Below are 25,137 nucleotides of genomic sequence, written 5' to 3'. Positions count from 1 at the left end.
TGTCAGCTGTGCTGGAATCACTTTCCACATTAAACACATGGAGTAAAAAAGAGTATATTGAAAAGCAAAGCTTAAGAGGCTTGGAGAGATTCAAAGAAATGAAACAATAACATGTTTAATAGCTAATTCCCCTTCTGGTTTGGCTTTAAGGTAGCTTCAGCCTTCCAGTCTGCTAACAGGATTCTTAAGTCCTCTGCCAGGATGAGTCACAGCTCCTGGAGCTGGGATCCAGTTTTCTAGACAAGCCGTGTTTAAAGGTCTGTTTACCTTTCCCAGATGATAATGTATTAGAGAGAGACTTGCTTTATGTTTTTCTCATCTCAAAATAGGGTTTATGATGAATGTAAATCCACCTGCTGGGGCTTCTTGCATCCCTCAGTCCTGATTCAATCTAAGCACCACTGGGATCCTGTTTGATGTAGTTCCATGCTGTTCTGCAGGGATGGATGCCTTTGGAATACCCCTCCCTGCTGGGCTGTCCCAACTAGTTGACCATGAATGCAAAACAAGCAATATTCAGGGCCTTGGTCTGAGTAAACCATTATTTACCTGCTAGGAAAGAGATTTCCTGCTGACTGAGGAGGTGAATTAAGAAACCTCACCACGTAACCCTAGTATGTAATTCATAACACAAATTGAAAACCACATATCGTTGCTCCTGCTTATATTTCTGTAGCCTGTAATGCAGCACTTGAGAGAATGGATATGAGGACAAATCCAGCAATTGTAGGAAATCACGTCTAGGAACACAGAAAGGAATGGGTCTTAAATGTGGCTGCTGCAAGTGGCAACATCATGGTTTCATTGCCAACTAAGAAAATTCTAAGGATTGCCAATGGTTTCTAGTGTTGTGTTAGCAAAAACACAGGTTTTCGTGGGTATCAGTTCATGTTTCTCAATGGTAGTTTTTTCTCCGAAAAATCTGTTCAGGCAAGTGCAGCAAGGCCCCAGTTGCATGACACAACAGTCATAACTGATTGCCTGTGCTCAGAAGATCCGTGTCAGATGAAGAAACAGCAATGTGCCCAGCAATTATGAATAAACTCTGAATGTAGCCCAGCACAAGGGACCCCATAGATTTGCTACTATATCAGAGGGACATCTGATTGTTGTGCAGATGTGTTAGACACTGAACTATTGTGAGCACAGCTGAATTAGGGTATTGTAATAAGGGACCTCTCCTCTTGCTTCATTTTTAGAATACAGCTACTGCATCACTGCCCAACCAATACAGGCAAAGACCATTCAGTGATTCTTTTTTTCCTCTTTTTTTCTTTCCAATTTGCTTGTTGAACTAAGTGTTTTCATGTTTTCTTTCCAGTACCAAATTGCTGCAAGGAATAGTACAAGCCAGCAACAAGGGAAAGTGTTTGGATGCTCAAAGTAAGTGTTATGTCTTTTGTATGTGTTTGTTACAGTGGTTTTGACTGATAAAGTACTCTAGAATTTTTGCCTGATGTCTTTAAGTCAATAGCTAAATAAGTTTATCAATAGTAAGTGATATTCCTTTGCAGTGTCTTTGACAATTTAATTAAAAGATTAAAGTCATTAAAAGTTGTTCCTTCATGCAGCAAATGATGAAAGCTAAATTAGGCGCCACAAATATTTTGGAAATAGTTTCTTTCAACTGGTGTCAGAAGGAATTGCTGGCAGAAAGGAATGAAAAAGGGAAAACTACAGGTGAATTTAACTTCTCTCTCCCCTTTTGTTCTGGAACCTCAAGGAAGTTATGTTTTTGTTTTCATTTGTTCTTTTAAGTGTTAGCACTTCTGTACATTATTAGTGCTGCTTTCATAATGCTAAGTGCTAAATGCTTTCATAATGTTAAGTGGAAGTACACAAAGTGCTGCTGTATGGGGCTGGTCACTTACGTTAGATGCAATTTGTAAGGTGCTGTCCCTTTTTTAATTCCCAGCTAAGTGAGTTTAGTTTAGATTAACACCCAGATTGGATGGGATGCAACCTCAACTGTCCAGCCTCCAACCTGGCATCTATGAAATCCTTGCAGTGAGTCACCTGTGAAGAGTGAAGGGATCAACGAAACAAGGAGATGCAAGGCCCACAAGGTGGCAATGTTTAGAAAGCCTTCTGAAAGGATGCTCCTGGAACAGATCTATGCTCCCTCCAGTTGCTGTCACTTGCTCCCTTTCTCTCATTGTGCTGCATCTGTGCTACTTACTACACAAGAAATCATAACTGTTGCCAAAATGGAGCATAGGATGCCCTAGTAATAAAACTCTTATTTGAATAGATTGGCCATTGGCACTGTTCACCGTGCCGTGGTGGGTACTGTGCACGCCTTTTCTCTTGGCAGCTTTAGAGATATGCAATACACTGTGGGGAGGTTTATTCATAGCTAGTGCTGAAAATATGCGTAGCACTGAAATGATCCTAGGGCTGTGTAATGAAGCACTTTCATTTTGAAATATACCGCCTTGTTGCTGCTAATGCTTGAAAAGCTGTTACAAGCATGTAAATTCTAGCTTTGGACTTGGGATATGTTTCAGTTTGTGGTGGTTCTTTTGTTCATGTTTTGTAGTTAAAAGTAAGAGCTTTGTGTCTGAGCTATTTTAAAGACTTGCTTCACAGTGAAACTAGGGATTTGCTCCAAGTTATTTAATGCCCTGAAAAAGCTTAAATATGTTTGCAGAAGAATTTCTCCAGATACATGATAGATGAGAAATTATTCAGGGTAAGTTTTATGGAAATATAAGAATTGCCTGTGCTAACTAGCACAGATGCACTTAAGGAGGCTGGCACTGGAAAAGGGAGAGTTAAAACAAGAGCCTCAGAGTTCAGATTCATCAGGGTGCGAGAGAAGAGTTGTTTCCAGAGCAATTAGAAGATATGCAGGTCTCAAGTGCACCTGGAAATCCTCAGTAGAACAGTACATAGTCTGGAGCTGAACAAGGCTCTTATGCATGAAGGATCACAGAATGGAGCTTAGGATGAAGTACAGGAGGAATCCGATACCAAGAGCTAGGAAACTGTACCATGGACACACTCCTTCCCATGAAGGTGTCACAGGTGCGGCAGGGCAATGCCCTGTGCTCATCCCCATTGCTTCTACTCCTGCACAGGGTAGGTGACACTGCTTAAGTACAGCTTCTTTACTTGGTTACGCTGCAGTCTCACAAGTACTTTGAAACAACAGGAAATCTGAAGAAAGTTGTGGGCATTGAGATAGCACATGGCCACCAAATAGACACTTACATGAGCAGACAACATCCTACCTGTTTAATAGGAACTTATCTGAAGCATGCAGATTTCCTGGAATCGGTAACCCTACCCTTGAAGCAACAGGCAGCTTCCCAGCGTATTCCCTGTGGGTTGCTGCGTACTGTGTAGCCTTTCCTCTCCAAATCCCTTAGTCCTTGTGGCCTATTACATGTCAAAATAAAGGCCTAGCTATTAGCCTTTTAATACCAGAGGTTCATTATATTGCTAAAAAGTTAGCTGAGCTATTACAATTGCAAAAAGTAAATCCATGTAACATACTTGGGAAACCTTCTGATCATGTTTCAATGCGTTTGAGCCTAGCAAATGAGCATACTTATTCCTGGAGTTAACTTATAGGGAAATCAGCACAAAGAATGAATGCTGGAGTATCCAAGGATTTTAGTTATCACATTAGGACCTCTCTTGTGTGAGACGTGAATAAGGGGGCTTTTGGCGGTTACAGCTCCTTGCTTGATGTATTATGACTTAAAACATTTACAATACACCCTAATACTAGAAAGCAATGCTGGTTTATGATGGAATATCAGGTCAGGAATAAACTTATGTTTCAGAAATTTTGAGATAGGAGAAGAGAAAGCAAATTATATGTATATATACACATTATATATTTTTATATATGTATACACACAGAATGCGTGTGTGTATGTTGAACTACTAATTCACAACTTGTTCAGGGGAAACCTGAACCAAGAGGCCTGCATGACCTTTTCTTGTTCTTTCCCTGTGCAGAAACAAATATTCTCTGGTCATTCATGCAAAAGCTGCATAGAGTTGCTTAAACTGGGAAGAATAAAGAAGAAGCATTTCCTCTCACTTCATTCTCCATACCTCCCAGCAACCAGCACTGGTGCAGAATAAAATGCTGCTTCTAGATAAGTGAGCTCTGTTTCTCACTCGGTGGGAATACTGCTTGTTTCCCCAGATTGGTCCCCTTAATTCCTACCAAAGACGACCTGGCTTCCCTAAAGGTTACTTTGAACCTTCAGCCAAAATAATTCAGTAGTATGAAATATTTGAACTTCTGGCTGAGCAGACTGCTTTGAAAGCCTTTTCATCCTTTGGAAACAACCTCAGGTCCCCCAAAATGTAGTGGAGGACATCTGTTCAGGAGTCAGTCCTGCATAGGACACAGCTGCTTTATGTCTGATTTTGATCCAAGATGAGAAAACTGGAGACCTAAATTCTGAACCTAACGAGAAAAGTTAACTTCAATGGAATGTTTGTGTACGGCTTCCTATGCACCCGTCCTTGTTCCCTTCTTAACTTAGGAATTGGTGAGCTTGAATAGCCATTTATGGTATTGTCTGAAAATATTATGAACTTTGGGGTGATATTTATTTTTTCAGCATCCAGTACCAAAAATTATCCCACAGGAGCTCAGCAAAGTGGCTGATTCATCAGGAACGTATCTTAGCTTTTCAAAAAGATAGTGTGGTTTTGTTAATAGTTAATAATGAGATCCTTTCAAATGCAGAAGCTGTCAACAGCGCTGACATAAATTCACAGTTACAAAAGCACAGAGACTTGTGGCTGGAGTTTTTAATAAATAGAAAACTCATTTTCCACTGTAAGGAGGATAATACCCTGTTTACATGCTACTAGTACCTTTTGTGCTCAAAATGTTACAGAAGCTATTTTTAATTTATACACAATATGACTGTTCAGAGGTTACAAAATGTAGCTACTTTGTGCTATGGCTGTTGAAGCCATGACAAAATACAATTTAAAGAAAAAATATGAATAATACCCTTATTTCTTGACTTTGTTGTTGCCTTCTGTGTTTTGCCTGTCAGTGACGGTTCATTCAGATTTACTAAAGACCATTGATTCAGTCAATGGTCTAAGTCTTTCTCCAGCAGCAAAAAAATCCTTTTTTTTTCCCTGAGGACATTTAAAAAAAATTGTCATATGTTAAAGTATTTGTATTGCATACGAGATGCTGTAAAACACTTTCATTTTTCAGAGCAGTTCACGGATTTCATAAATATAATCTTGCAATGTGAGCAGAGCCCACACTGGCTCTGTGCAGTCATGTTGCGTCTGCTGACAGACGGGATCGGTTAGGGTAACAGAGGATCTACTTCCAGTGGCCTCAGTGTCTTGCTAGAGTCTGTTTGCAAAACTGGCTGTGAGCATGATCAGGTGCTGAAAATCCAGGGGAAAGCAGATCACCTCTGGACAGGCTCCTAGAACAGCACCATGCCTGCTAAGAGCCCGAAGAAAGGCTTGGAAGGGCTAATTTGGATATTGCACTTATTTTGAAGAGGGTATTTGGTAGTGGGGTTTTTGTTTGCTTTTGGTTTTTGGTTGGGTTGTTTTGTTTTCTGCTTTTTTTGATGGTAGTGTTTTTTCTTTTTTTTGGGGGGGTTCATTTGTTTTTGTTTTGCTTTCTTAATCCAAGCGTCACTATTTTCCAATATTTCTTTGCAGTCACCAGGGATGGAAACCTAGGCTTGCTGGCTGCTGTGACTCTTACATCATTAAGTTGCTCCATGATCTGTGGCTTCCAGAAAATCACCCTACATGAGGAGTCACGTGAGCTGCTGACAATGCACAGCATGCTCACAAGGTCAGGTGGATGCAACACATTTAATTTTAGAAGTTGTCCTTAAGTTAAAAATGTTGCTTATAATTACGGCTTCTTCAGCCTTCCTGGAGCCTTGGATAGCCACAGGTGTGGGCACAGAGTGTGGGCAAGCCATTGTTGTGTGCTCTGCTGTTGTGTCACAAGGTGGCAAAATTAGAGGTTTTCAGGACCTAGCAATTTGTTGTCCTTGTTACGTTTCCTCTTCTATTAACACAGGGCTTACACTCAAGCCCAAACTTTGTGATCATCCGTATCTTCTTGTGCCTTTTTTTCGTGCTTCAGCACGGAGCAGGCACAGAAGGGAGGTGTGCGGAGGCAGAAGCTTACATGAGGGCAAAGCCGATGCTGCTGGAGAAGCCTCAGCTGGAGATCTGCCACCAACACGCATAGCCGCAGCCTCTGTTAAAAATCTGCTCTGAGAGATTAGATAGGCTGGGTAAACATCGCCGTGCCCCTTTAGTGTGGGGTGTGTCTGTCTGATTTTTCTGTGGATCAATATTCATAGTAGAAGGAAACTGGTGATGCCCCCAAAACTGAGGTTTATGAGCTGGCTTCCATCAGGGCTTCATCCTCTTACAAGGGGTCCGGATTTGGCTCATCGCTAATGACCTGAGCGGGCTGCGTGGGATAAACACGCTGTGAATAGTACTGGAGAAAATACTGTTACATTACTCTGTGTGCTTTAAAAAGAATAATTGGCTCTCACCTTGTGTCTTTATAGAAGAACACTATTGACTGCATTCAAGTATTTTCAGACTTGATCTGATTTCATAACCGGGATCTATCTTGTCTAATGTAAGAGGCTTCATGTAATCACTCTTAAATCTAAAGCTTATGTTTGACAAGTGGGTCACTGGTTAATGGAAGCAAGTAAATCCAGCTGTTTATCTTTTCCATAAGATCATGCACTTTCTGTATGCTCTTGTGCGCTCAGAATGGAGATGTGTACATTTTTAATGGCACACCCTCTATTTTAGAGCAGGGACCTGAGCTTTGTTTTGTATTTCATCTGCCCCCTACATTCAAATAAAATAAAATGTCTCAGCAGTACTTCAACAGGTATCACATTTTGATCCACAAATACATATCACTGGTTGTTGTACTGTTAATTGCTAGGTATCTTTCTAAAAAAAATCATTAATTTGATTTTATAGAAGAAAATTCACTGTGGCACAAGCTCACAAGCATTATTTCTGCCCCCCAGACCTCAGTATTTGTGTGTGTTTCTGTGAACAGATGCACCTTCTACTAAAGCAGGCTGACAGTAGCTTTCTTCTATCTAGTTTTACCTCTTAACAACCAGGCAAGGGCATTTTTTTTTCTAATTCTGAATTTCAGAATTCCAGAAAGTGCTTGTAGTATGCTGGTAGCTAAATAAAGCACTTGCAGCGTTAGGCTAATAAAGGGCTCAAAGTATTCGTGGAAACTTGCTCTGATATGCCAAGTTCCAAAAGTCCTCTTAGGAAATGTCTGTCAGTGAGATAAGTTTCCTGACACAGTTTTCAAACCTCTGGATATTTTTGTTTTTGTTCAGAGCACTAACATAAGTGTAACTTTATGTTTAAAAGTATCTGTAAAAAAAAAAAATTTCTCTTCATTTGAAGATAAAGATAGAGTAAACACTAAGGTGATAATGAACATTGACTGCTACCACTGGAAAAAGTGTTTTCCATCAATAAGTGAGGAAGCTAAAACTTGTTTAAGCTTACACAATGGACTTGTAAGGTAATTGTAAAATTATACATGGAAGAGCTTCTTGCTCCCAAAGAAACAGCACTCCTAGAGTTCTCTGTGGGCTAGTGACTGCAAATAAACCCTTGCAACCTGGCGTTTGAGAGGTGCCGGGGTGCCCTTGGGGTTTCCAGCTGTGGGGTGTGTTAACAGGAGATGTGTCACCTGCAGCGTGCGAGCTCTGGAGGTGATGCAGCCATAAATACAGGTGTTGCCTCTTGGGGTGGCTGCGTGTCAATGTGCATGCACCTTAGCAGGCAAGTGGTGCAGCACATTCCTCTCAGCCCGTGGAGGAGAGGAGGCATAATTAGCTAATGACAATGTGTTAGCTGGACAATAGGCATGCTGGGGACTTTGTCTGGGGGAAGGAAACCAGTGTGACCCAGGTTCGCTGCAGGTGGTTGATGGAGGAAAGTGGAAATTGCTGGAGCACTACAAAGGGTGATGCTTGACAAAGGAAGGGCGGAAAAGAATGGGGGAAGGAACAATGGGCAAACCCCAGATGTGGAAGAAATCTCAAGATGAAAGGAGGAGCCACGCATCTAGCTGTAGCAATGGAGAGAAGGGATGGGTTTGCTTATCTGCAGAGCTGGTTAGAAAACACAAACAGAGCTAAAAGGATGCATGGATCGGAAAGCAAACCCTGACGAGGGGTTGGGACCCAACACCTGGCGATGAGGGTGAGGCAGGGGAAGTTTGTGCAGATGAATGACAGCAATCTGGTTCTAAGAGCAGGGCCTGTTTCTGTGCTTGTAAAATGAGGAAAGCTGACAGCATCGTACAAAAGCTGGTTTCTATCAATGTCCCAGATAAAAAGCAATTACCAAGAGGAGGGAAGGGCAGAATGCAAAAACAAACAACACAAAAAACACAGCCCCTTTTGTGTAATTTCTTGGCATTCACTAATTTGATGGCACTTGATACACATTCGCTTTGTAAGAGAACAGTTTGTAGCATGCTGTAGGAGCACGAGGAAACTTCTTGTAGAGTATTTTGCAGTAAGGCACTGAATTCTTGGGTTCTGCAGTCGCTGAATGTTCACATACTACTGAATGACTTGGCAGTACGATTTTGATTTGAGTCAGGCATGAATACGCTCTGTATTTCTTTCCCATTAGCTAGGGTATGTAATAATGTTTATGTTGGCTTTTCGCTGGGTGTGGGAGGACAGGCACCTAATTAACAATTTCCTGGGGCAAAGCAACCCCTCCAAATTTTGGTTTGTAATGGTCAGGCCCTTTCTGTTGGCTGGTTGAGGCATTTTTGATTCAGTAATAGGTATCCAAAAACTTAATCGACCATCTGCTGGAGTCATTGCTTTCTTGTGCCAGCCTTCTCTTTTCCTCTTTAGCAGTGGTGAGTGTCTTGGACAGCTTGATAATTGTTGGCAAGTGTAATGTTCCTTGTGATGGGCTATAATCCCTGTGCAAGCTTCACATGTTCGGTACCTGTAATGCTGATACTGGAAAAGGCAACACTGTAAGCAGGATAGGTCTTGGCCAATAATCATGGCGAAGCACTTAAAACTTTTCCTTATGTTGTATACAGGTACTGGATAGTCATGTGGGGCACTAAGTGACTTGGATAACGTGCACCAATCAAATAGCTGTCAGCTTCAAAATGCTTGTTGTACAATATGAACAGAGAATCACCAATCCCAAGAGTTATTAACTATTCTTGAATTCCTGGTATATAATATCAAAGCCAAGTCAAGTTTTCAGTGGAGTAATATAGCAAGAAGTATTCAAGATCATCACCTACTAATAAGGTATCACTGTAGTGTGGGATTACAGCCATATCAGGCTTTCACTTTAGAAACCTGCACCCTTGGCAGATGATATTGCGAAGCATTTGCCCTCCCCTATGTCCCAACATTGCTTTTTTGAAATATACCATTAGACTGAAGTGCCTTCAAAGCACATTTTTTGTTATTTGTATTTTTTGTTATATTTGTTATTTTATGTGTAGAACATAAGGAGGAACATCAGAGGTAGATGATCCACTCTTTTATGTTGTTTGTAATGTCATCGTTCATTTTTCTAACCTCTCTCTAGCTCCAAGAAAGCCAGAGATTCCTCAACAGTTGAAAATACGTAAATAAATGCTAGGTTTCTCTTCTACTGTCTCATATATGAAAAATCTTCCACTGTTTAATCATTTATAATTTGATTCATTGTTTTTTGGAGGATACGGATGTCTGAAGCTCTGGCCATGTGATTTATTAATAAGCCATACTGCATGGAAATGTAAATATCCCTCTCTACTGGAACACTAATCCTGTGTTCGTTTAATTACGGGTTTGTCATTCTCTGGAAAAGTCTAGGAATCCAGATTACCTGAACGGTTTGAATGCTCTTGGTTTAGATCTTCATGCTTAATAGTCTTAACATCTGAACTCTGTCAAAACAAGCTGAGAAAACTAGTTAACAGCTCCCTGTAAATGAGACTGGCTACTGTAAACCTAGAACAGCTCCAGCCAAATACTTCCATGTAAATGTGCATGCATGAGATGTGAGTCAGCCTCCTCTCTCGATTGCTTTCAATCAGTATTAAAGGCAAAGTGAGACAGAGGAGTCGTTACTTGGAGCATTTATTGATCACAGCTGCCGTTTATAGGTTTTCGGATGAAAGCAGCTCCCCAGGATGTGCCTGAAACCTTGTGGTGTCCCAGTACACACGTAACATTGACTGAAGAATTCAAAATATTGGCTTGGTCTGGATTAAATGGAAGTAGAAATTTCTCCTCTTTGGAACCATCCTTCCTTCACTGAGTGTTTCCTGCTGCCACTGGTGCTTTTTGTTAAGTAGGAAGTGTTGGATAAAAAAGTTTCACGTATTCTGTGTGAACCGCTTATGTTTTAAGTACAGAAACCTTTGATGTATATTGGAGAGTTTCTTTTCTAAATAGGAGTTTCTTTCTTTAAAGCAACCAGATTTAACTAAACCCTGAAAGTGCTGATTTCTGCAAGTGCCCATTAAATGTATTTGTCCTATAAATCTATTTATCTAACAATTTGAATATTGAAGTATGTAACTTGATTTAAAATATCTGTTCTGTTCAAGGGCTTCTGAATTTTTCTGTGAACCAGGAAAAAAAAAATCTGGTTGTGTAGACAGTGTCTGGATCTTGAAATAATCCTCTGATTTCTATTTGATTTCTACGGTAACTACAAATGGTAGCTGCTGCCTTTTTAAAGAAAAATGCCCACAGGCTGTGACTCTTCAAGACCACTCTCTTTAGCGAGGAATTCATACACTAATGGCCAGATTGGATTTGCAGCTTATGGCTAAATTTTCAGGAATGCTTAGCTGACAAAGACTTGAACTTTTCTTTCTCTGTTCCTCCCAGGCACAGAACTCTTTTTAAAATATGAAATGCGACCTCTGAAATATAAATATGTCCATATATTTAAAAATAGGCTTGAATTACCTCATAGGGATGTGGTCCATGCACATTGTGTAATTGGGACAGCCCTGTCTTTCTCTTTCTGTGCTTCTCTCCAGGGAAGGCAAATAATCAAGACTTTGCTTAAAGTGGCAACAGTATAATCCCCAAGGGTGGGAAGCTCATTCTTTATCAACAGGATGTCTGGAGTGATAAGTAGCTGTTTTAATAAAATTCATGCAGTGTTTCTTTGTCCTGCCAAATCATTATCATTTGCCGTTCGGTATGGTGAATTTAAATGCACTGCGCCCTGAAATGTACGGCACAGAATGGAGTAACGGGATGGGAGGGGGGAGATTTGATTTAGTGCTGAGTAAACAAAGAAAGCCTATGAAGTTCTGGTTTTGAATTTTAGTTTTAAGTGATTTTACATCACAGTGGGAGCTTTCCTTTGGGCTAATCAGCAAGGCTGACAGATGATATGTCAGTGAAACAGGAAACGTAAGCTCTTCAGCACAGCCCAGGTTAGCTTGAAACATATCGTACACCACATCACATCTGATATGCGTTCCTTGTGTTAGTTGCATTGCTGTTGCTAATTCCCCTACGGAGGTTTGTGTAATATGTTATCATTACAGGTTGGAACCACGCACTAATTTAAGCTGGCGCAAGCCAGTGCTCCCTAACAGGTGTGCAGTTGCAGAGGGCTCATTTGTACTTCCATTAGATAACATGCAAATGTGGGTTTCCTAAGGCTTCTCTTTTTAGTTTACTAAATGAAACTTTTATTCAGGGTGTATGCTGTCAGATATTAAGCTCGTTCTGTTGCAGTACACTTATGGCTTTATCCATTTTACTGAAACTACTTGTGCTGGAATAAAGCATGTCTACATACCTTGGTGAACTAGGGTTTCCTTGAACAAGCAAGACGTGTCCAAGGCTTTGTAGAGTAACTTTTTCATCTCTTCCCAATTTTTTCCTGCTTTGTTCTATTCGATTCTCAAATCCAAATGCGGTTGGCCAAGTCCAACCCCTTCAGGGAGAACCTGTTTCTGCACAAACTTCTGATAAATATAATTTCTGATAAATATACACACTTAAATGCTAAAAATAACTTTGCTTTACAGGGTGTACATCTGTTTTTGCAGAATTCTGTTCATCTCCATTGTGATCATTTAGTAGTATGGGAAACGACAGTTGAATTAGAAAAGCAGGCTGCATTGATCAGGAATGCTGCTTTGTGAAAGGTGCTGCTACCTTCCGACTGTTCGCCTTAAGTTAGGTTTTCTCATTCTTTCACACTGGGAAAACTGCGCTTGTGGCAGAAGTGTTCTTGAAACACCTCTGACAAGGGAAGCGTGTTGGCCATAATTATACTCGAGTGGTGTTTGCTACAGGTCGAAGCTGTAGCTGAGGCATATTCAGAGGGCAGTGCAAGGAATATCACACTAGGATTCATTTACTAGTTTGAACAAGAACATCTGTCAGATGAGGGATGCTCATTGGCCATTCTAGGGTTAAGTGCATTCTTCTTGATCTCCCCCCACTCCTCCACCACAGAAACAAGTTATCCAAGCAGTGGGGAATTTCTGCCATCATTAATTTTATTTATACTTTGGCTGTGTCACAAAGCTCACTAAGACTTTGGTGTTTTTTTAATCTTCTGACAAATATGTTAGCAGAAGTCTCTAGTGTGGCCATCACTTCTGTTTTCAGAGGTTGTGCATTGGTCACTTCTTATCAGCGTTAAAATACTCATAATTTATTTCCACATCAGCTGGCTAGTATAAAAGTTTGGCTCGAGCATGCCTGAGGCCTTTCTAACACTGCTGTTTGGGCTTTTAGGGGATTTCACTTTCTGGTGTTATAAATTATGCTGCACGGCTGTTTTGCTGCAGTGTGAGAGACCTTGAGCAAGTAACGAGAGGGGGCTGGAAAGAGAAAAGCTCTGTGGAGGAAGAAGCAACCAGTGTTTTGGAGAATGACATTCAGGGCTGTTGCCATGCTCACTGGTGCTCACTCCTCCTGGTTCAACACAGTGGAAATGGAAGTACTGAAATGCATGTGCTCGGGTAGGGTGGTGCCTCTTCCAATCTGTAGCCCAGCCAAGACTCACTGTGCTCGCCAGGGTAAGTGTGGGATCTCCTTGCAGCCAAAGTCAGGTAGGAGATGAGAAACAGCAGGTTCATGTGGCACTGGAGCATGCTGCCCTGGGAGGGCAGGGCATCTCCATCCCTGGAGATCTTTAAGATTTGGCTAGACTAATGGTAGTAGTAGGTAATGATAGTCTCTTGGCTAGAGCTCATGGTAGTAGTGGTGATCCTTCTCCGAGGAGGAGGATGGGCTGGATGACCTCCATAGGTCCCTTCTTACTGCTGCTGCTGTGATTCTTGGTGCTTGAAGACCTAGTGCATCAGTTTTTGTGATCACCCCTGTGTATTAATTGACTTTCTGGCTCTTTTTGTTTTGCCTAGTTGGCTTGCAACACATGATTACTAGGTTTCAGTACTTTCAACTTATCATAGATGTGTGTTGTTTTTTTATGATCACTCTGACCTTTTGCTCTTTGAGCTGCATTTCTGTTTGTATGCTCACTGCATCCGAAAGCTGTGCAGTCAGCAGGGATGCAGTCACCTGATAATAGCGGCAGGTTCCTGTTTCTCATTCTGTGCTGCTGGATCCACATCTCAGAAATCTTCGCCCAGACTGCTGAAAGCAGGAAGGTGATGTGGTGGCTTCCTGCACGTAAAGATAAGGGCTGTGTTCATGGGCCACACGATGCCCTGAAATGGAGTTGTAAGCAGAGGGAGTGCCGTGCATATGAGATCCATACTGCGCCCTGTGTCCCACAGGCTGTGCTAAATCAACAGAAGCAGCATGTGCTGTCTAAAAACCAGCAACGAGCTGCTTCTGCCTGGGCCTGGCTCAGCCGTGATAAAGGTAAGGCATTATGTCGAGGCGCTGGGAGGTTTTTTTGCACTTAATTCTAATGCAAAGGCAATAAGGGGTCTGAAGGGAGGCTGCAGCACTGTCCTCACCTGCACTTCTCTGCTGTAGCTTTGCCAGTCAATGTTTTAAACAGTTTTGGAAGCTTCAATAAAGAAGCTTCTGTTCTTTGCCACTGGTGGAGAAATAAAAATATTTTTACAAGTTAGGGTAGCAGAGTGTTTTACAGCTCGCTGCCTAGCAGAGCAGGTAGGGGTATGTCTGGCAGCTAAAGACCTGCTATAGATTATTTTTACATTCTGTCACCATGTAGCATTTCTGGCTTCTCCGTGCTCCTGAGTGTTACTAAGATGCTTGTTGGCCCTTTTAGTAGAATGTATTTTGTTGCTTATATTTAAAAAGGCTCAAAGGAAACTTTCTCGGCTGGGTTTACTGTTGCCAGATGAATGGAGCATTTTTCAATAAGGTATGTCATCTGCAAATGTCCATAGGTTGGGTACTGAAAGCAATTTTTTCCTTTTCTGAGTATCTTGGAAAATCTGGCAGAAACAATAAACAAAGCCTCCTGTCTCGGTGTTCAGAGGGCCGTGGCAAATCGGCAGACTAATTTAACTTTTGTTAGAGATTGCTCCGTGCATGTGTGTTAATGTGTACATCTGATTTAAATCCAAGTGCTTTCTCAGCAGTCCAAGTGCTGGGCAGTCGGTGTCTGTGTGTAGGTTGCACTTACCTTACAGTTCCTTCGTGAATCTAAAATCTATGTCATGATGATAATCACAAAAGCTCAGCTTTCAGCAGTGTTATTTAGTCTGAAAGGCTAGGTAAAGGTGAGTTAAAATCTTGCAGAATCACCTTTTTCATGCAGAAAAAAATAATAACCTGAGGTATATATCTGGTCAAACTCATTTGAGGAAAAATTTTTTTAGCTTTAATAGAACATCAGCACGTGCTTCTGAGAACACGCTAGAAACACTCATGTTGCTTTCATTTGATCTATGGTTTTAAAACTATTTTTTTTAAAGAGGGTTGGGTTTGGGGGCTCTTTTTGAAGGGGGAGGATGGGATATCTGCCCAAATATTTGTTGCCCTTTTACATCTGACAGCCTTGAGGTCATAGCGAGCCGTTTATAGACGGTGCCCGTAGTCGCTCTTGCTGTTCTTGGTGTTTAGGGAAAACAGTTTGCAAGCAGCTTGCTGGTTTGTTTTTCCACAACATGGCAAACGCGTCGGGCTGTGATGTGTGGGGAGGCTTCACCACCACGAGGCTCAGACCTTGCTTCAGAGGAGGTGACTGGGCTGGCTTTGTGGCTGGCTTCAGACGAGGAAGGGCACTGCCTTTCGGGCCAGGGAGCGTGCGGAGATGGTGACCGCCTGGGGAGGGAAGCACGCCGGCGGGGCGAGGAACCCTTTTTGTGGCAGGGGCGGAAGAGACGAGTGGCGGTGCTGGGAGAGCCGGGTGCCAGCAGGCCTGGGGGCCGTAGCCCTTCCCCAGGCAGTATTTGGGAGGCACCCATCGTTTCCACCCAGCAGCCGCCCTGCGAGAAGCCTGGCAGCACGCAGGGCGGCGCGAGGGAGGCGTTATGGCCGCCCCCCCCCCCCCATACACACACACACACACACCCCGGGGGGGGGGGGGGGGGGGGGCGCGGAGTCGGGCGGTTGCCATGGCGGCGGGCGGTCACGTGCGGCGCTGACGCGGGCGGCGGGGCGGGTCCGGGCGGGCGGGCGGCAGGCGGGGGCCGCCAGCACCTTCCGCAGGCAGAGCCGCAGCGCGGGGCGGGGAGGAGGCGCGGAGCCGCGGGAGCGCCAATGCCCGGACCGACACAAGCCCTGTCCCCAAATGGCGAGAACAACAACGACATCATCCAGGACAACGGCACCATCATCCCCTTCAGGAAGCACACGGTGCGGGGGGAGCGCTCCTACAGGTACGGAGCCGGGGGGGGGGGGGGGGGGGGGGGGAGAGAACGGGCGGCGGCTGCGGCGAGGCTGCGGGAGGAGGAGGAAGGAAAAAGGGAGGGGGGCGTTGCGGAACGGGGCCGGGCTGCGGGCAACACCCCCCCCACACCCCGGTACTGGGGAGAGGGGGGGATGGCTGGCCTTGTGAGGGTGGGGAGAGGTTCCTGCGGGGGAGGGGGGGGCGTTTAGAAATGGGGGGGGGGGGGGAATGAGGAAAAAAAATCAAAAAGGAAAAAAAGATAAAAAAACGAAAACGTAAAAAAAGGAAAAAAGAAAATGTACAAAAGGAAAAAAGGGAAAATAAAAAGGAAAAATGAAAAAAGGAAAAAAAAATGAAAAAGGGAAAAAAAAGAAAAAAATAATGAAAAATAAAAAATGAGAAAAATTAAAAAAAAAAAAAGCAGAATAATAATTTAAAAAAAAGCAAAAGGCAGGGAGAAAGCGAGCAGCGCGGCCGTCCGGCAGCCCCGTCCCGTCCGTCCCCCCGCCCGGCGGGCCCGGCTGTCTGACAGCGCGCGGTGCCCCTGCGGAGCAGCGCGGCCCTGGGCGCCCCGCCGGGGAGCCGCAGGAAATGGAAGCGATGCCGCTTCCACGGAGCTGGCTGGATCGCGACGGGAGCGGGTGGCTCAGCACGGGGAAGGTCCCCGCGGCTTTCCCAGCACCGAGGCGTAGCGGGGCTGCTGCTGCTGGCACCGCGGGCCGCGCACCCAGGTGGGGTCGTGCGACGCTCCCAGAAGCGCACCGGGCGTGTGCCGGGCGCTGCCGCAGGATCCCGTCCATCCATCCCTCCCTCCCTCTCCTCGTAGCTGCTCCTGCCTCCGTCAGCGAAGCCCCGGCGCACGCGTTCAGCACAAAGGAGCGATGGCACGTTACTGTCGTGGTTTCTTTTTTTTTTTTTTTTTGCTTTTGTAAGGACCTGCGTCTCCTTGCAGGAAAAATGGAGCCCTCGCTTCCCCTATCTAAATCGCTGCTGAGCGCCCAAAGGCTCTGGTTTGGGGGAAAGCTGTGTTTCCACCGTGTAGCTAAGCAGAAATATGCAATTGATTTGAGATGAATTAACATGCCACAGCCACTAAAGACAGATGCGTGAATCATAGATGCTACCGATGGCTATCTTTTGCTGCTTTCTTTCGGAAGGGTTCCCTGGAAAACCTCTGAATAGGGATCTCCATTATCCTTTTGCAACACGTAGTTTTCTGCAGCCATCAACGGGTCAGGTTTCTTGTCCTTCTGTCTGTCTTATCATACGCTGAGCTATGTCTAGAAAAGGCATTTTGTGAGACTGCTGTGTTAAGTACATGATGACAGGAATAATTATATCAATTGCCCAATTTTCTAGAAACCGTGGAATTACTCTGCATCTGAATGAAAGGCTAGTTCTTCTAAGGGAAAGCCTGTTCTTTGAGACTTGTAGGGCTTTGCATCCTTTTGTCCATCTGCAGGAATATAAAGGAATGCAGAACCGCTAATGCTGACGTTGCGTGCTATTTTGGGGAAGTAAATAATTCAATTAAAAGCATTAAAGAAGTAAACCTTTAATGCACAAATGAAAAAAAAAAAAAAAAACCCTCCACAAGGGATTCCTGTTTAGATTCTTGCTTCCTTGTGGAATCCTACCCTTACCTGGAGTCATGGCACCCAAATCTGTCCGTTCCCCCTTCCTGCAGTGAGAATTATGTTCACCTTAATGTGGTACTTAAGGCTACAGATGAAAAGTTAAGTATCAATCATAACACAAAGGAAGTCTTCAAGAAAATATGTGAAAACTGCAGTGAAACGTCTCCTTGATACTGGAAAATAACATTGTTAACTTCTGTAAAAATCTGTAACAGCTAGGCTAGTCTGGGCCTTGCTAAGTCTGAGGTGAAGCAGGAGGTCACTAAATATCCTAAATATCTTATATTTAAGATTAATAGGTTCAGACCCACGTTACTTGGCCGCTGTCGTGCTGGACTGTTGGTACCATGCTGGCTTTGGAGCAGGCGCGGGGAGCAGCCCGTACAACTTCGCCACATGACACATCAACTTGCTATGCCTCTGATTGTCGGGCTGGTTTGTTCCATCTGTATCTAGAAATATGGAATAAATATGTCATTAAGCACAGCCTGGAGCATGACATCAGGTCGGCAGTTGCACGGATCCACGAGTGCTTCGCTCGCAATGCGCCCTGGTGTACTGCAGCTTTGCTCTTCGGCTAAGCTGCGCCTACCATCTCTGTAGGGGTTCAGGAATTACCTGAGAGTATTTGCTTCTCTCTCCTGTAATATCAGAAATATGTCCTCATTTTTACTTCTTCTGACCTACTCTAGTCCATAAGTACTTTAAAACAAATTCAGTGTTTGTTGATCATAATAGATTTGTTTACCAGTTTAGATGTCCTCAGACCTAAAAGGAAAGCTTTTTTTTTTAAATACCTAGCTACCACCAGAGGCTTGCTATGTCACTCCTGAAGCAGACTTAAAAGGAGGTAAATCTTGTACCATCTTACAGCTTAGGAGGCTGACATGATGAAAGGAATTGCTCTTTTATCCACCACGTTGACGACGCAGTGGGGAATTGAACCTGTACCACATGAGCTCCAGCCATGTGCTCTGTAGGCAAAGCCACAAATAGTTTTCACAAGTCTTCCAAAGGACATATTATATTTTGCAGACTGGGACATACAGGCCCAAGGTGTTAAGTTTCTCCTCCAGCCTCACTGAGCTGGTAAATGGAAACCAGGCACTTTGGCATAAAATTGAGTCACAGGGAGATGTTACCTTCTGCAGTAAATAACTGGACCAAATCAGCATTTCTCTAGTAAAAGGCTGTTTCTATTCCAGAGGAAGGATTTGCATGTGTCAGTTGTGTGTGTTCCAGATCAGGAGACTAAATTTACAATTTGGTTGGAACCGAGGTGTCATTTTGTTGGCCAAAATAGATCTGGGCTCATTTCTGAGAACAGCATTGCATTTAATTATAGTTTTACTTATATGTTCAAAGAAGACTGAAACATTTCAATGAGAAACCAAATCAACATCTGGGTGGAGAATTTGTTTTAAGCAGGGCATGTCTGCAGTGCTTTTTTTTTTTTGCCAGGGACTCGGCATTTTGTATGGCTGATCAGCTCACCGTACTGTACAGCTAGCTTTAAAAAGACTTGGAATATTTCAGGTTTTTAATGTCATGCCTAGCCTAAAACACTCCCCTTTAAAAGGGACAACCTGTTGTACCCTCTAACATCTTTTTTATCTACGTGCTGCTAGAAAATTGGTTTGATCTGGTCCTTCATACACCAGCTATATTTAGTTTTGTCCCCAGAGCTTTCAAGAACTTTCAAGAAAGGTGGGGAGAAGGCTAGTTTCCTTGTTATTTTTGTTTAAATTGCTAAGCTAAAAGGAACTAAAACAGAAAAAAAGTTCCTATCTGCCAGTGTACGTTTCTAATGGTATCCCTTAAATATTTGGCTTTCCCAAGTGTCATGTCTTTTTGGAAATTGTTTCTTAAGCGGCCGACATGTGACTGTGCTATGCTTGATAATGAAAGTTGGGTGGAAGTGGTGATTTCCTCACCCAGCGGTGAACTAAGCCGTGGCGTGCTGCAGCGTGTGTCTGGCTGTCCTTCAGTGCAGCACGAGCCGCTAACTCCTGCTGGAAGTCAAGATTTATGTCACATCAAAATCTGGTCTGGTCTCTGCCTTCCCAGCTCCTGGTGGCTTCCCAGCTCCTGGTGGATATTGGGAGGCAGGTTGTTGTGGGACTGGTCCGTACTGGTCCGTGCTCCTGTGCCACCCTTACTGAGCCTGTTCTGCCCATGGGGCTGCCCCAAAGCTAGGTCCTCTTGGATACAGTAAGCAGATGATTCCTCTGAATTTAAAAAAGACCATTTGATGTTATCAACATAGTAGCTTAAGGCTCAAACCCTTCTTGCTGCGAATGGTGGAAAAGGTACTGAGTAAATGCAGCATGTTGTTGTCTTGTTTGTCATACCAATGAGCAGGACTGTCTTCATCCTCTGCAAATGTAAATGCTACTAAAGCAAACGCTAGTAAATATATTAGTAACTTCAAATGTTGTTGTCAGAGGTGTTTGCTTTTGGCCTAACTGCTGCAGGTCACGAGAGCTTTACCTTAGATTGCAGTGGAAGCAGGAGAAAGGCAATTGTAAATCTTTGTAAGAAGTCACACCCTGTGAATTTGGCCTGAGCTTTTCTAAAAGTGGTGTTTGTGATAACCCCTTGTCTTTGGAGCACCTGGAAAGCAGCACGATGGCTGCTAGCTACCTGGGAGAAGACAGCCCTGGTGAAGTGCAGCCAGGGCAAGAGGGACCACGCAGAAAGCGCTCTGGTTGCCTGCCAGCTGAGGTACCTCCTGGTTTCTCTTCTTTCACTTTCATAGACTGGCTTCCTGTCCCTGCTGCAGCTGCTCTTCTTTAATCTTGTTTTGTGATTAGGGAGGGCTCCGTCCAGGCAGAACTGTTTTGGTGAGTGTCTGCAGCTGGACAGGTCCAGCTCTCAGAAAGCACGGGGTGAAATGGCTTCAAGGTAGCTGGGATTCACCTGTGAGTGCGTGGAGATGTAGCAGAGGCCACGAGGATGACTGCTCAGTACTGCATCAGTGGTTTGAAGCCTAGACGTTCTGTGCCTGGCATTATTGGGCTACCTCTTTTGACCTGGATTTAGACTTTCCTTAAAGGAAATATTTTCATGGTATCTGGTGGATGAGGTTATCGTTTGTTAAGACTGGGGCTGAGAGGCAGCTTTATGGAGGGGGTGGGGAAGGAAAGCAAACAGACAGCACTTCACAGACAGCCCAGTCTGTGTCAGGAAGTGAGACTAGCCCTCAGACGGTGCCATCTTCTCGGCTTGTGCCCGGGCCCTCTCACCGGAGAGGTCTGAGAGCAGCTGAGTTGCACCCGGGCGCTGTGGGTTTGAGACATCCTGGAGGTGGGAGGCTGGCCTCTGGTTTTGTTGCGCGTGGGGGATGTTGTTTGTGTGCTTTGGGGTTTTTTTTAAACTACCTTTTTGAGTTGCATAGCAACAGCAATGTGTTTCTAGCGTGCTAACAAAAACAGGAGCAAATTTAAGATAGGAGAGAACCGAGCTTGACGCTGTCATTTTTGGAAGCAGACATTTTGGCTTCTGCCTGGCTTCCTCAGTCGAGCCTCCTGGGGAAACAGGCACTAAAAATGCCGCATTGTGAAGGCAAGGTGATTTGGAAGCAGGGCTGTGGACCAGGAGAGCCCGATTAAACCTATTTCTTTGAGTTTCTCCTTCGCTGTGTGCATGGCTCCTGCAAGGGAGATGCAAGCACCTCACTGCAGGCTGGGCTACAGGAATAGTCTCCCATGTGGAATACCTGGAGTAACCACCTGAGACAGAAAGACTTGTTTTGGGAGGCAGTAAGAAGAAAAAAGCAAGTGTAGTAGGCCTACGTTTCAAGCCCTGGCGTTTGAATGAGTGACTTTTTAAAAATATCTTCAGAGGTTTTGGTTCTGGGGCTTGGGGTTGGGGGGAGGTCAGTTAATTTGACAGTCTTTTCTCCTTCCTCGTGCCCAAAGATAATTATAGCAGAGGCTGGGTAAGGAAGAAGATCAAGCAAGTGCCAGCTTTTCATTCGGAGATGCAACTTTTCAGCCTTTGTTTGATAATTGAAAACGAGTGGCCTCGCCACATCTGTTCTCAATCACACAAACCACTGCACGGGATGGCATGAAGGCCGTAGCGTGGAGTAGCGGCGGTGACAGCAGTAAGTCACGCCGCACTGGGGCAGCGTGTGAGAGCTCTTGGGTCCTGCCCCCTCCCTGAATCCCGATCTCTGGTTAGCGGTGCTGATCGCTTGCTTCCAGTATCAGTACCACAGAAAAGTAAATGGAAAACATCCGTGTTTCTTCCGGGGATGGCGTTAGCGTAACGCTGAATAGCTGCTCGAGTCTTGCCATGCTCACGTCCCCGCTGCCTGACTCACCAATAAAGCATCTCCATCGTATTGTTTCATTATAATTACATGGGGAGGGAAGGGGAATATCAGCTATAAAAGTTTACTGAAAGTGCTTTTAAGTCCTCAGGTTTTTTAAAGCAGTGGTGTTTTTATTTTTAACACAATTCTGTTGTCTTCATGCTAATGCATGTAAATCAAAATGAAAATCTGCCTGTCCTTTTTTTTGACAAAAACTTGTCTAAATTTCTGATGGTACACTAAATTATTAAATATTTGATAGAGAAGGCTCCATGTACTGAAAGCACTTCCATTAAATGGCTTGGCTTATCTGTGGTTAAATGATTTCTTGTTTTGCGTAGAGCCCTGTGCTTATTGAATTGTGCTTTTGTATTAAATCTGGTGGCTTTTTTTCTGTGCTATCCAAACAGGAAATGTAAACATTAAACAGTAAGTAGAGACTTAAGGATGTAGCTTCCGTAGGAAATCCTACAACTGTGCCAAATTGCTCTGCATGGAGAGGAATATGCCATCTTGATGTTCTGGCCTCGTGTAAGGCTGTCTTGCGTCACTTGCTTGTGTTGGCTGAGGGATGGAGGGGACTGAAATTTGGGTGAGGTGATGGAAGATGGAGCCTATGGGTGGAGGGGCAAGGCCAGCAGCACTGCAGTGAGCTCTTGTGAATTGAAACTGAAACCTAAGAGTGGTCTGAAACAATATTTAAACAAGCTATGCAAACTGAGGAATTCTCAGTTTGAGATTTGGTTAGGATTTCTTCTGTGTGCAAAATGAGGACCCTTATTCTCCAGCATGGCAGATTATAAAGGAGTAGCTTATTTTGCTGTAATAATACCATGTGAAGCTGACGGCGTGTGTTCCTGTTTTTCCACGTGGTTGTGTGTATTGTTTCAGAGGTTTAGTTTTCAATGTTATGTTTCTTGGAACCGTGGGGTAGCCAGAGAGATCATCTGGGGACTTCAGATTTATCTTTTAGGGGTAACTTGAGTGAATAGCCTCTCTACAACAGGGTTCCTTGGTACCGCACAAATTTTCTACCCAAACAGCTGCAATTATTCAGAGATGCACTTGAATGCAAATTCTTGCTTGTCACTCTGGAATGCGGTGTTGATTCTCAGAAGGGCTCGCTGGCAATATGTATTAAACAATTTTGGGGGGGATGAAAATACCTTTTAGGCAAATTTTACATGGTTGTTATGCTTCACTTCTTAAGGTTAATCTCTGTAGAGCTAGTCCAGTAATACCGTGAATAGGAAGCACTGAAATACTTGAAGTAGAATGTGCATTTGCTTTACTTATGGATTCAGTGTTAGACAAATCATAGCTTATGGAAATAACTATAGAATCTGAGAGTAAGCGTATGGAACTGGGGTACATAACAGTGATATGAAAGTCCCTTGGGAGCTTTCATATACAGAAAGACTATCGTGTGCAAGAGTGCTGAGAGCGTGGAGGCAGTGAAATGATAATTGGTTGAATAAAGGAGATAAATTTTCCTAAAAGGACAGCATTCACATGTAAACAGCTGCCCTGTTGAAAACCTGTTTATGCAGAATGGGGTTAATTATATTTTACTGAATTATTATTTGGGGTCTTTGTCACTCCTTGCCCGCATTAATGTTTCAAAGCTATACAAGATACAGATTCTGAGGTGCACAGGAAGAGGATGAGAGGCAAGGGCAGTCAGCAGCTGTAACAGTGGGCATTTCTTAAGATAGCAGGAGACAAGTTTTCACAGTGTGGATGGTCTAACACTGGAAGAGGGTGCCCAGAGAGGTTGGGGGGTGCCTGTCCTTGGAGATACTTAGCACTTGGCTAGATTGGGCCATCTGCAGACTTCTCCTGTTGGCTCTACTGTGACCAGGAATTTGGAGTGGATGACCTCCGTAGCTCCCTGCCTGCCTAAATCACGTTACAGATCACTTTATGAATCCTATTCTGTTACTCTAACAGGCATAAACAGCCCGTGAGTTCAAAATGCAGCACACAAAAGGAAGTGATGAAATCCGGGGCTCTAACAGTGAAAAGAAAATCATAGGAGGACAAATTTAGTACTACCACCAAGGTGAAACCATCATATGACCAAAGGTGCCAAATGGCAAAGAAAAATGTATGCGTGCAACCTCAGTTCAACTGCTTTTTAGCTTATTTCCTGCCAAAGCTGTATTGCTGATGCTGCTGCTGCAGTGCATTAATTACTTTGTGTTGCCTTCTGTAAGTCGCTGGGAGCTACTTCTGCAATTTAGTACCCAGGGATGACCAAAATTTCGTTGACGTACAGTGGAGCAGAAGGATAGTTCTGCTGTGTCATACAACTAATTATGTACATTGCAATTAAGGATTATGTTTTGAAGTTAAGAGCTGATAAATTGCTCCCTCTGTTTTTAATGACTTGTATATTTTTTCATGCAGAAAATATTAACATTATTTATAAGTTTAATCTGTGGGGAACGTTTGGCTGTAGGCACAGCTCCCAAGCTGTGTCAGATGTGTGCTTAGTTTGACTTGCGTTTACAGGGAGGGGTGCAGAACTGTCCTGTCCCATCACGTACGCCAACACTGAGAGGGCTGAAGAATCTAAATATTCACATTGCAGCACAGGTTATTAACTTCTTAACTGCAGTTGTATGTAGTTGAAGGTAATTCAAGCAATAAACGCTTTCTGTCTTGTTTACTGTGGGAGTTGAACTTGCTAATGTCACCGTTTGCCAGCTGGAGGCAATATACTTAGGAATTGACCTCAAGATATTCCATGAAAGGAAGCCAAATCCTATTAAACAGGACATCTATGCTTCTCTTAGCTTAAGGTACGAGGCTTTGCTGGGGCTCACAGATAAAGATTGCTGTAACTGCCAGTTATTCTGTTCTTACCATTCCAGCTGCATCAAAGCAGTAAGCACCATCTAAAGAAGATTGGGGAAAACAAAACTTTGGGAATTTCCCACTTTAGATCAGCAGGAGATCTTTAAAATTGAAAACCAAAAGAAAACACTGTCTTTACAGACCTTCAAAGAACAACATGGCTGAAAAAATGTGTTTGGGGGAAGCTTTACTTTGTGCTGGAAACTTCAACACTTGCATTGGTAGTGCAACAAAGGTAAAGTAAGTTTGTGGTTACTGGCACACAGCAAGAATAATACATTAAAATTACATAAATCACAGATGGTTGAGCTAACGTGTTCATAAAGGGCAACTTACTCCACGAAAGATTAGCAAATTCTAGTTCTAGTTGCTCTAAAATTAATTTAGCAGTTAAGCAATAGCAGTTAGAAGTTCAGTCCTATCTTAGGTAGTCCTTAGTAGGATTAATTCTTAAGTACAAGTCATTTGCTAGTAATATTTTGCGTACCAGAGTAA

General features: G+C 43.5%; 1 protein-coding gene across 6 annotated transcripts in view; it reads left to right on the top strand.

Annotated features, from left to right (window-relative positions):
- Positions 1-25,137, top strand: part of MAPRE2 (microtubule associated protein RP/EB family member 2) — a 100,308-nt gene that overhangs the window by 25,266 nt on the left and 49,905 nt on the right. For 3 of the 6 annotated variants that reach the window (XM_083823438.1, XM_083823434.1, XM_083823436.1), the window contains exon 2: positions 1,322-1,383. Coding sequence is in view for 5 of the 6 variants with exons in the window: in XM_083823434.1 (XP_083679560.1) it covers positions 1,322-1,383 (62 nt within the window). In the remaining variant the exon portion in view is untranslated. Of the gene's footprint in view, positions 1-1,321; positions 1,384-15,542; positions 15,818-25,137 lie in introns of those variants that run through there. The other 3 variants (XM_083823437.1, XM_083823435.1, XM_083823439.1) reach the window with 3 other exon arrangements.

Source organism: Anser anser, assembly GCF_964211835.1.
Source record: "Anser anser genome assembly, chromosome: 2".
In the NCBI taxonomy this organism is placed as follows: domain Eukaryota; kingdom Metazoa; phylum Chordata; class Aves; order Anseriformes; family Anatidae; genus Anser; species Anser anser.
The sequence above is the reverse complement of the archived record's forward strand: the minus strand, read 5'-3'. Positions and strand labels throughout refer to the sequence as shown.